Below are 13665 nucleotides of genomic sequence, written 5' to 3'. Positions count from 1 at the left end.
AAAAATTGACAAGTGTATAGTTGTAAAAGTCTTATGTGAAAGAGTAAAATCCGTATGTGAAAAAAAAGATCCATAATAAATTGGACAGTGATAGGGCGCAACCGGGTGACACCCAAATTGGGTGTCACCCTCTCACATGCATTCTTAATTGAAGGGATCCCCACTCACCCCTGCGAGAGAGTGGCGCCCAAATTGAGTGCCACCCGGTGGCGGCCTTTCATTTTCCTAATTAATTAAAACCAAAAATTGGCGCCATCCAACAACCTATTCATTTCATTCATTTACTATTTCCCTTCTCTGCTCTTCCCTCCCCATCACATAAATAAATAAATAAATTAATTAATTAACCCAACAAAATCACGATCATATCTCCGGCGAAATGAACAGCGGCGATGCGGAGGATCCTAGGGCCGACCTCAAGAAACCTTTCCTTCATACCGGAAGCTGGTACCGTATGAATCCTACCGCTTCCGGTACCGGTAAAGATCCCATGACTAGCGGGTCAACCATATTTCTTGGCTCTAGACAATCTAGCATTTTTGGCTCCGTTACTAATCTCCGTGATTCTGCTGTCTCTATCGTCTTTTGCGTTCTTGTTGTCGCCCTTGGCCCCATCCAATATGGTTTCACCGTAATTTTTTTTGTTCCTTATGTATTATACATAATACTCCCTCCGTCCTAATCATAATGATTGGGACGGAGGGAGTACATACTTTGTATCATTTATTCAATTCCCTCGTTTTATTCCATTTCCGTATGGAATGAGAGAAGGGGAATGTTAATAAGTCCGAAGATTATTGTGGCGCTTGTTTTTTTTCTTTTGAGTTTATATTTTATTTGGTTGTTTGAATTGTAGTGTGGGTATTCATCACCAACTCAATCCGCAATCATTAAGGATCTTGATCTTGAAGTTTCAGAGGTAATTTAAATACGTCAGCTACTTTAGCTGGTAAAGTTATACGGGTTTAGTAAATGGATTTTGTGGATGGTCTAATCTAGACATTGGTTAATCATTGTTTTTGGTTTATTGTGGGGGAAATAGTTCTCTATGTTCGGATCATTTGCGAATGTGGGAGCAATGGTTGGAGCAATTGCTAGTGGACAGATTTCTGAATACATTGGGCGTAAAAGGGTATGACATTTTGATCTGTTATCTTAGTTAACAAGTTAAAACTGTTACATACATTGGTAATTCTCTTAACTAGGACATAAAAGGGATAAATCTTCTGGAGTAAATGTTAATGATAATGTTGTCTTTGATTGAAATGCAGTCTCTGATGATTGCCGTGATACCAAACGTTATAGGATGGCTTGTGATATCCTTTTCCAAAGTAAGTGATCAACATATGAAGGAGTTATTATCATAGGAGTCTAATGTACATTTTACTGATTGAAGCTTTGTTGCAAACTTGTTTATCTTAATTGCTGGTGTACTTTGAAGAATGTCTCATTCTTGTACATGGGACGACTGCTCGATGGTTTTGGTGTTGGGACTATTTCATACACGGTAAATCTTATCCTTTCTTCATGATTTTATTGCTTAGCTTGATTACTTTATATAATGGTTCAGTAGAGCCTTGACAGTGTTTACTATAATTAGGTTCCTGTTTATATTGTTGAACTATCACCTCAACACATGAGAGGAATGCTTGGTTAAAGGTTCATGTTTACTGTAATTAGGTTCATGTTTCTATTGCCGAAATATCACCTCAACCAGGTGATTATCCTTAAGTCACCTTATGATGTAGTACAGCAAGTTTGTTAGGAAATTAGTTGTAATAGCATTCGAGTTGGTTAAAGTTAGTTTGTTAAGTCGGTTAAGAGTGCTCAGCTGTCATAACCTGGCAGTTAGTTAGAGTTGTTATAAATACTAGAGAAGTTGTAAGCAAACAATTCATTCAATCATTATATACATTTCATTTTTACAGTTTATATCCCTCTTCTATCTCTCTCTACTATTCGCTCTAATTCTTCAGTCATCAAGGTTGAGCTCGGCTCCTTTGTCCTGGCGCCAAAAACAAGAACCAAGAAGACAACCATGGACGATCAAATTAACGGTTTGCAAGCTCAATTGGAAACACAATCATAGCATAAACAGAAATTGGAGACTCAAATTTCTCAAATGATGACATTGATATAGGGTATTCTTTGGGTGAAAGGCCATCTCCTTCTACAGAGAGACACTTGTAACACCCCTCATTTATTCGGGAGCCTTTAGCTAGACATTCCCAAGTAAATGAGAGCTGTTACCATCTCGGTTTCCCGAGTTAGTGAATAACAAAGTAGAACAATACCAAAGTACTTTAAATTAAAACTTTAGTGAATACATGTTTATTACAATTTAATCCAACTTAAAATTTAATATAAAATAATTACAACTCGCAGCGGAAATAAATAAAGTGATATAATTATTCTATGTGATCTAGACTTCAACTATGGTCCAAGTCGAGCTCTCATCCCAATGCTCCCAAGTCAGCTAATCTTTAGTACCTGTCAAATCCGCTCCCCATAAAACGGTTCACCGCAGGTGTTCACGAATACACAGTCAACCGCGAGGTTGAGTAGGAATAAATACTAGCAACAAAAACATACGATAAATAATCCAATTTCCTTTTTCATTGCACAACCCCCAGACAACGTGCTCCTTTCTTTGACTTACTCATTACACTAATCATCCCGCCCCCGGCCGGCGACCTCAACCGAAGGTGAGTAAACACACACTACATTACCATAAGGTAATGTCTGCCTCAACATGTAGTTGATTAATATCCACCAGATGGCCTGCAGACCAATCTGGGGTATGCCTCGAGTAAATACGATAAAATATCGTCTGCCAGAATAAATCTGAAATACGTCACCCGAAGGCTCTTACCATGATGTCTGCCAATATAACCTCAATAATAATCTACATCACCACGAATGGATGTTTGCCAGTATTAAACTGAATAACCAATGCAATAACAGTAACTCCATCATAACTAATCCAACCAACATATACAATATAATTCTCCCTTCCAACAATTTCAATGATATCAACCAACACAATTCTCATATGATCAATTCACTTTAATATAAATCATCCAACAAACATTATTGAGTAAAAGTTGAGTAGGATTTATCCCTACCTGACAAGCAATTCCAATTACGCAGCTCAAGCAATCCAATAAATAAAGCAATCCTATTATAATTCTTCACAATCGTCACCTAACATAAAATAACATTTAATCACTATTATTCTATATTAATTATTTATTTATACTTTATTATTAATTATCATTATTAATTAACATATTTTATTCACAACCTATTATGATTAATTATTATGATATACAAAAACCCGCATCAAATCCAACTTAGAAACCCGACTCAACCATTATTAGTTAATTAATTAATTAATCCCGACGCAACTAAAGATATACCCATTTATTAAATTCAAAACCTGATTACCCACCAAAACCCGAGTCAACCCGTCTTGATTATTAAATAAAAGCCAACCATAGAACCCGTGTACGCACATCCACAAACACCACCCCATACAACACGTTAAAACCATGTTCAACACCCTTCCTTCACCCGTCCTTTCCCGACACTACCAACCACCAATGAAACCCCCACCACCTGCCATCTTAAGCCCGCACTACGATGCATACATACGACCATTAACCACCAGCCTAGCCATCCAGAACCCCACAACCTCACGCCCTAGCTACCACGACCATGAACACCAAATACCGAAAACCCGACACCCGACACCCTCATCTACACCAACCACACAACCTCTGGCCACCACCGTTGCCACCAATGACCCACGGTGGTTCCACGGGTGGTCCCTCCTTCCCCTCGGCCAAACACTGCCACCACAACAACCCCTAAAACCGCCAGCAACAACAACAATCAACTCTCCCTTGTTTCGAATTTCCGACCAACCCCACCACGAGCCACCACCTGAAACCTCCACGACACCTCCACCATAGCCGACTAACCACCCACAAGCCAACCAACCCAAACCCGAGTCCGGTCAAGTCACAGCAAGAGGTTAACTCATGTTTAAATCGAATTCAACAACCATATAACCACCCACGAAAATCCGGCCACCCACCGTGAAAACTACCACCTTTAAGCAACCTTGACACCCCCCCCACAGTGGTCGACTAAACCCTAGGTACCACCCTAACCCAAACCCAGGTCAGTCACGATTGGATAGGGGCTCAAAACTATATAAAACACGCCATACAACCACCCATAAAAACCCGCCTGAACACCCCTCTCCCGTCGGTCAATGGTGGTCCAATGAGGTCAACAGTGGTCCCTGGTGGTCCACGTTCACAACGATGGTCACGGCTTGTCCTATGGTGGTCTAGATAACAAGTTATAATATCGCAAAGTATATACATAAGACGGTCTTAAAGAATTACCTTGAGGCGATAATAAAATTAATTCATTTGTTTTTCTCTTCCTTAATTCTTCTCTTCTTTCTTTTAGATCTCTTCTTTCTTCTTTTATGAATTATTTTTAGATTTATTATGGTATTTATAGTGTAAGATTAAAGAGTATGTGAGGTCAATTAGGAAACTTATTATAATTACTTTATTCTAATTATTATAAGAATTACCATTATAAATTATATTATTATTATTATTATTATTATTATTATTTTTATTATTATTATTATTATTATTATTATTATTATTATTATTATTATTATTATTATTATTATTATTATTATTATTATTATTATTATTATTATTATTATTATCATCATCATCATATATTACTAGTCTTACCATAACTAGAATTTCCACCAATTATCTTATTATTGCCATAACATTATTATTATTATTATTATTATTATTATTATTATTATTATTATTATTATTATTATGATAATTATTGATATAATTATTATTTCAATATTATTTATTATTAATTCCCGATACAAAATCCGATTACTTAATTATTAAGCCTATAAAACCCGTCCCCCAATTATATCACACGGCCCAATACTGTACTATTAGCTAAGCCCAATTCCCGACTTGAACTATTAATTTATTAATTAATTATCGTCTTACTTGTAATTATTATTAGAAATGCCTTTAACTAATTATTAAATTACATAAATTATTCTTATAAATTATTATTAAAATACGGGCTATTACAGTCTTCCCCCCTTAAAATGAACTTCGTCCCGAAGTTCGCCCATAACTACTACAATAACACCTATAAGCATCCACACAACTAAGAACCATCCAACTTATGAAAACACAATCATCCATTTACAATTATCAACTATGTCAATCTTATCACAAGGTATCACAACAATAACTCAAAACATTCGTAGTATTACATTCCTTCCCCCTAAAAATAAACTTCGTCCTCGAAGTTCAGAACAACAAACGATAGGAACCACCAAATCATTATTGTAATGCCACAACATCATGAACACACACTGTAACACAAGTCAACTATTATTTCAAACACAACCCCAAGTAATGATTAAATGAATAACAAAATCTTTGATTTTCTTCCAAATAGCAAAACCACATCATATAGGATATTCGAACTAATCCTTACTTAAACTCCAACTTCTTACTTTAGCTATAGGCGAATACATTGCCAAGATCTCTAACAAAAGATACACAAACTGTTTAATTAATCTTTTCTTTAATGATGATATCTAACTTAAACACGGATGCAATTATTGTGAACATATATATGGCTTAGGGCAACACATTCCTCATATCACTAGACATGTCATCCTACTTAACATAATTCACAACATCAAAATATCAAGATATGAGAAAATAACTTTTAGAAACTTTAGCATAGAGCTTCCATTTTCAAAAATAACAAAACATATTACAAATTCCAAAAATCGTTAATAAATAATAACTTAATGACTCCTTGAGCACATATACTTTTTATAAAATACAGAGAGTTAGTAAACCATGAGAAAAAGAATCAAGTCAAAAACTCATAGGATCGATTTATAATGCATTTTATAATGCCTTTAACTAATTATTAAATTACATAAATTATTCTTATAAATTATTATTAAAATACGGACTATTACAGTCTTCCCCCCTTAAAATGAACTCCGTCCCAAAGTTCGCCCATAACTACTACAATAACACCTATAAGCATCCACACAACTAAGAACCATCCAACTTATGAAAACACAATCATCCATTTACAATTATCAACTATGTCAATCTTATCACAAGGTATCACAACAATAACTCAAAACATTCGTAGTATTACATTCCTTCCCATTAAAAATAAACTTCGTCCTCGAAGTTCGGAACAACAAACGATAGGAACCACCAAATCATTGTTGTAATGCCACAACATCATGAACACACACTGTAACACAAGTCAACTATTATTTCAAACACAACCCCAAGTATGATTAAATGAATAACAAAATCTTTGATTTTCTTCCAAATAGCAAAACCACATCATATAGGATATTCGAACTAATCCTTAATTAAACTCCAACTTCTTACTTTAGCTATAGGCGAATACATTGCCAAGATCTATAACAAAAGATACGCAAACTGTTTAATTAATCTTTTCTTTAATGATGATATCTAACTTAAACACGGATGCAATTATTGTGAACATATATATGGCTTAGGGCAACACATTCCTCATATCTCTAGACATATCATCCTACTTCACATAATTCACAACATGAAAATATCAAGATATGAGAAAATAACTTTTAGAAACTTTAGCATAGAGCTTCCATTTTCAAGAATAACAAAACATATTACAAATTCCAAAAATCGTTAATAAATAATAACTTAATGACTCCTTGAGTACATATACTTTTTATAAAATACAGAGAGTTAGTAAACCATGAGAAAAAGAATCAAGTCAAAAACTCATAGGATCGATTTATAATGCATTTTACAAACTACTTTGTCGAAACAGAAACTTTACAGCAACTTGTCAGGAACTTAGGTCAACTTGTAAAAATCACAGTAAATTGTCAAAATATTTTCCTACAACGTGGCTTACTAATTTAGAAACATACATGAGTCTTTTAAACAGTGAAGTTGGAATTATAACAAATCATTAAGTAGTTTTTAAATGGCAAATTTTACAAAAACATGGCGCGAAAACATCACTGTACAGGAATATTTCGACTACTGTCCACTAAAATATTTATTTCTCCTTAACTGTATATTATTTGAACACGAGACCAGTGTCATATGAAATTTAACTCAAAAGGGTATCACACATAAAAATCTCGTGTAATAATTTTAAACAGAGAGTAAATGGCAGCCAAATCAATAAAGGGTAAAAATCTTGTGAAATCAACCAAAATCGCATTCTTCACAATTCCACACAACAATTAATACTTCACATGCTTAATAATATTCACTCCTTCCACATACATGTCCACATACTTCCTCATATCAACATGCTTAAAATAATGCTTAAAAGAAATCATATCACATCCCTCCTCCGTAAAACAAGGTTACGCCCCCGTAACCGCAACCATTAATGACAACAATACGCAATCAAGACAAACAAAATTCCGAAGAGAAATATACTATATTTATTTTAAATTACCCCACACTCTCAAGTATTCTCTCAAGGTTCCCGGTTCAAAACTGGAAGGGCCATGGTACGAATTAAGGCTAGCTTCTTAACCGCACTAAGAAGGGCTCCTAACAGTTTCTACCCGGGGTTCATTTTATTAGACACGTCCTAACTTCATTATTATTCATTGGTTAGGCCTGAGGATCGTTTTGCTCTGATACCACTTGGTAACACCCCCCATTTATTCGGGAGCCTTTAGCTAGACATTCCCAAGTAAATGAGAACTGTTACCATCTCGGTTTCCCGAGGTAGTGAATAACAAAGTACAACAATGCCAAAGTACTTTAAATTAAAACTTTAGTGAATATATGTTTATTACAACTTAATCCAACTTAAAACTTAATATAAAATAATTAAAACTCGCAGCGGAAATAAATAAAGTGATATAATTATTCTATGTGATCTAGACTTCAACTATGGTCCAAGTCGAGCTCTCATCCCAATGCTCCCAAGTCAGCTAATCTTTAGTACTGTCAAATCTGCTCCCCATAAAACGGTTCACCGCAGGTGTTCACGAATACACAGTCAACCGAGAGGTTGAGTAGGAATAAATACTAACAACAAAAACATACGATAAATAATCCAATTTCCTTTTTCATTGCACAACCCCCTGACAACGTGCTCCTTTCTTTTACTTACTCATTACACTAATCATCCCGCCAATCCCTGGCCGGGGCAGCCTCAACCCGAAGGTGAGTAAACACACACTACATTACCATAAGGTAATGTCTACCTCAACATATAGTTGATTAATATCCACCAAATGGCCTGCAGATCAATCTGGGGCCTGCCTCGAGTAAATTCGATAAAATATCGTCTGCCAGAATAAATCTGAAATACGTCACCCGTAGGCTCTTACCATGACGTCTGCCAATATAACCTCAATAATAATCTACATCACCACGAAGGGATGTCTGCCAGTATTAAACTGAATAACCAATGCAATAACAGTAACTCCATCATAACTAATCCAACCAACATATACAAAATAATTCTCCCTTCCAACAATTTCAATGATATCAACTAACACAATTCTCATATGATCAATTCAGTTTAATATAAATCATCCAACAAACATTATCGAGTAAAAGTTGAGTAGGATTTATCCCTACCTGGCAAGCAATTCCAATTACGCAGCTCAAGCAATCCAATAAATAAAGCAATCCGATTATAATTCTTCACAATCGTCACCTAACATAAAATAACATTTAATCACTATTATTCTATATTAAATATTTATTTATACTTTATTATTAATTATCCATATTAATTATCATTATTAATTTTCATATTTTATTCACAACCTATTATGATTAATTATTATGATATACAAAAACCCGCATCAAACCCAACTTAGAAACCCGACTCAACGATTATTAATTAATTAATTAATTAATTAATCCCGACTCAACTAAAGATATACCCATTTATTAAATTCAAAACCCGATTACCCACCAAAACCCGAGTCAACCCGTCTTGATTATTAAATAAAAGCCAACCATAGAACCCGTGTACGCACATCCACAAACATCACCCCATACAACACGTTAAAACCATGTTCAACACCCTTCCTTCACCCGTCCTTTCCTGACACTACCAACCACCAATTACACCCCCACCACCTTCCATCTCAAGCCCGCACTACGATGCATACATACGACCATTAACCACCAGCCTAGCCATCACCAGAACCCCACAACCACACGCCCTAGCTACCACGACCATGAACACCAAATACCAAAAACCCGGCACCCGACACCCTCATCTACACCAACCACACCGCCTATGGCCACCACCGTTGCCACCAATGACCCACGGTGGTTCCAGGGGTGGTCCCTCCTTCCCCTCGACCAAACACCGCCACCACAACAACCCCTAAAACCGTCAGCAACAACAACAATCAACTCTTCCCTGTTTCGAATTTTCGGCCAACCCCACCACAAACCACCACCTGAAACCTCCACGACACCTCCACCATAGCCGACTAACCACCCACAAGCCAACCAACCCAGACCCGAGTGCGGTCAAGTCACAGAAAGAGGTTAACCCGTGTCTAAATCGAATTCAACAACCATATAACCACCCACGAAAATCCGGCCACCCAACGTGAAAACCGCCGCCTTTAAGCAACCTTAACCCCCCCCCCCCCCTCCACAGTGGTCGACTAAACCCTAGGTACCACCCTAACCCAAACCCAGGTCAGTCACGATTTTATAGGGGTTCAAAACCATATAAAACACGCCATACAACCACCCATAAAAACCCGCCTGAACACCCCTCTCCCGTCGGTCAATGGTGGTCCAATGAGGTCAACAGTGGTCCCTGGTGGTCCACGGTCACAACGATGGTCACGACTTGTCCTATGGTGGTCTAGATAACAAGTTATAATATCGCAAAGTATATACATAAAACGGTCTTAAAGAATTACCTTGAGGCGATAACAAAATTAATTCATTTGCTTTTCTCTTCCTTAATTCTTCTCTTCTTTCTTTTAGATCTCTTCTTTCTTCTTTTATGAATTATTTTTAGATTTATTATGGTATTTATAGTGTAAGATTAAAGAGTATGTGAGGTCAATTACGAAACTTATTATAATTACTTTATTCTAATTATTATAAGAATTACCATTATAAATTATATTATTATTATTATTATTATTATTATTATCATATATTACTAGTCTTACCATAACTAGAATTTCCACCAATTATCTTATTATTGCCATAACATTATTATTATTATTATTATTATTATTATTATTATTATTATTATTATTATTATTATTATTATTATTATTATTATTATTATTATTATTATTATTATTATTATTATTATTATTATTATGATAATTATTGATATAATTATTATTTCCATATTGTTTATTATTAATTCCCGATACAAAATTCGATTACTTAATTATTAAGCCTATAAGACCCGTCCCCTAATTATATCACACGGCCCAATACTGTACTATTAGCTAAGCCCAATTCCCGACTTGAATTATTAATTTATTAATTAATTATCGTCTTAGTTGTAATTATTATTAGAAATGCCTTTAACTAATTATTAAATTACATAAATTATTCTTATAAATTATTATTAAAATACGGGCTATTATAACACCCCAATTCAGACACGCATACTCCCAGACCTTTAGGGTATACTCCTAAGTTTGAATTTCCAGTTTTTATGGTTCTAATTCATTTATGTCGGTTAAGAAATGTGTTAGATATTTCTCTTTGTGTCGAATTCTTGATGAACAAAAGGTTGATTTTGCTTCTTTGAGTATGATTGGTAAAGCTGAGACATGGGTTACTAGTTATCTTACTGTTTATAAGGGGGCTTTATGGGATGAATTTGTTGTTGATTTGCTAGCAAGATTTAGAGATGAAACCTCTCATAATATAATTGAGAAATTTAACAAATTACATCAGTTGGGATCATTTAACACCTATATTGATGAATTTGAGGCATTAAAAGGTTTAATGATGCAAAGACATCCATGTTTAAGTGCTGAATATTTGTTGGACTGTTTTGTTGGAGGGCTTAAACCATCTTTAAAGCCTTTCCAAGTTTAATCCACGAACCTATATTCCTGCCTCAGATAGAGATGAAATTGGCTAAACGAGAATGCTATTATTGTAATAAACCCTATGATAAAAACCATAATTGTCAGTTTTAGAAAACTCAATTGTTCACTGTAGAGATTTTGGGAGAAGATGAGTTAGAGGAAGAGTTGCTAGAGTTAAAGGATGATGATGAAGATGAGGAAACAGTGCATGAGAAAATGTTGAGTGAACCATGTATTTCTATGAATGCACTTTCTGGTAGTCAAAGTTACTAGACTATGAGGGTGGTGGGTACATATGGAAGGAAACCCTTGCATATCCTGGTGGCAGTACACATAATTTTATGGACCTGAACTTCGCCAAGAAATTGGGTTGTCTGTTGGAAAAGATACCACCCCAGGCTGTGGCAGTAATGGCTGATGGAAACCGCTTGGCCTATTAGTACATGTGTAAGAACTTCACTTAAGATTTACATGGCAAAAAATTCACTACTGATGTTTTATTAATTCCATTGGGGAGTTGTGACATGGTCTTCGGAGTGCAATGGCTGAGTACTCTAGGCTCTATTCAATGGGATTTTAAAAGATTGGTTAAGGAGTTTCAATGGAAGGGTTCTTCAGTTAAATTGCAGGGGTACCAGCAACCCCGTTTAAAGTTCATAAGGGAGAAATTTCATAGAAACTGGTGTCCTAAGCTTCTCAGTTGTGTTTGCTATAGTTAGTATCCCCTAACAGCAACTTGGATATAGAGTTTAACCACTGTCCATGACCACAGACACTGAACCACACACCCATTTGAACTTCAAACTCTCTTAACCATGTATAAAAAAGTTTTTGAAGAACCCAAATGTCTTCCTCCATCTAGGGGAGTATTTGATCACAAAATACCATTGGAACCAGGGGCAAGTCCGGTGAGTATTAGGCCATACATATATCCACACTGAAGCAAAGAGATATTATTGAGAAATTGGTAGAAGAAATGCTGGAAAATGGGATTATTTAGAATAGCAATAGTCCATTTGCATCACCAATGGTATTGGTGGGAAAGAAGGATGGTACTTGGAGGCTTTGTATTGATTATAGACAACTCAACAAGAGAACTATCAAAGACAAATTTCCAATTCCAGTAATTAATGAGCTCATTGATAAGCTATTAGGGGCAAGCATATTCAGCAAGTTGGATTCGAGGGCTGGTTACCCCCAACTTAGAATGCATAAAGAAGATGTCTACAAAACAACTTTTAAGACTCATGAGGGTCATTATGAATTCTTGGTAATGCCTTTTGGCCTAACAAACGCACCATCTTCTTTTCAAGGGTGGATGAATTCTGTTTTTAAGAAACTGTTGAGGAAATGTGTACTGGTATTCTTTAATGATATACTAGTGTATAGCAATTCACAAGAAGAGCATATGAAACATTGGGAAGAAGTATTTCAATTAATGCAGAACCATAACATGTTAGCCAAAGCATCAAAATGTTCCTTTGCTATGAAGAAAGTTGAGTATTTGGGTCATTTTATATCTGGGAATGGAGTTGAGACTGACCCAAAGAAAATTGAGGCTCTTGCAAAATGGCCTGTCAAAGAATTGAGAAGCTTCATAAGTTTGGCTGGGTACTACAGAAAATTTGTTAAGTTTTATGTTGTAATAAGCAGGCCATTTACTAGTCTTTTGAATAAGGGACCATTTATTTGGAATCAAGAAGCTAATGAAGCTTTTGAGAAATTAAAAATAGCCCTGACTACTGCTCCAGTTCTAGCCTTACCTAATTTCTCAAAACAATTTATTGTGGAAACAGATGCTTAAAATGATGGAATAGGGGGGGTTCTTATTCAGGAGAACTATCCCTTAGCCTACATTAACAGAGCTTTGGGTCCTAAATGGTTATCTGTATATGAAAAAGAGTTACTAGCAATTGTATTTACAGTATCGAAATGGGAAGAAATGGGAACAGTATCTCTAAGGTAATCATTTTCTTATCAAGACTGATCAAAGAAGCCTGAAATGGTTATTACATCAGAAAATTTCTACTCCATTTCAGCAATTTTGGTTGTCTAAATTAATGGGATTTGACTATAAGATACAGTACAGGAGTGGGAAAGAGAATTTGGTTGTTGATGCTTTATCAAGGGTTCATGGGTCAGAAATTCTATTAATGGTTATCTCAGTGCTGTCATCTGACCTAAGGCAACTCATTATTAATAGCTACTCAACTGATGATCACCTCTCAACCATTATCCAGAAATTAAATCATTAACAAGTTGTGAACCACTACTCTTTTCAAGATGGTTTCCTTAGAAGAAAGGGAAAGATTGTGCTTGGGGATAAGGTGCAATTGAAAGAACAATTGCTACAGTGGCTGCAGGGCACTCTGGGAGAGATATTAATCTAAGAAGAGTAAAAGATTTGTTTCATTGGAAGGGCATGACAAAAGATGTGGCCAGGTTTGTAAAAAAGTGTACAACTTGCTAGGCTGCCAAAGCTGATT

At 35.6% G+C, this 13665-nt stretch overlaps 1 protein-coding gene across 4 annotated transcripts in view; it reads left to right on the top strand.

The window, feature by feature from the left end:
* Nucleotides 1-298: 298 nt before the first annotated feature.
* The window catches only part of LOC141634278 (sugar transporter ERD6-like 6), a 44669-nt gene continuing 31302 nt past the window's right edge, over nt 299-13665 (top strand). For all 4 annotated transcript variants that reach the window (XM_074446505.1, XM_074446503.1, XM_074446502.1 and 1 more), the window contains exons 1-5: nt 299-631; nt 857-919; nt 1043-1132; nt 1272-1331; nt 1442-1507. In XM_074446505.1, coding sequence (XP_074302606.1) covers nt 380-631; nt 857-919; nt 1043-1132; nt 1272-1331; nt 1442-1507 — 531 coding nt within the window. In that variant the 5' untranslated portion in view covers nt 299-379. The remainder of the gene's footprint in view (nt 632-856; nt 920-1042; nt 1133-1271; nt 1332-1441; nt 1508-13665) is intronic.

This window comes from Silene latifolia, chromosome Y (assembly GCF_048544455.1).
Source record: "Silene latifolia isolate original U9 population chromosome Y, ASM4854445v1, whole genome shotgun sequence".
Lineage (NCBI taxonomy): Eukaryota > Viridiplantae > Streptophyta > Magnoliopsida > Caryophyllales > Caryophyllaceae > Silene > Silene latifolia.
This window is presented reverse-complemented; position numbering and strand designations above follow the sequence as displayed.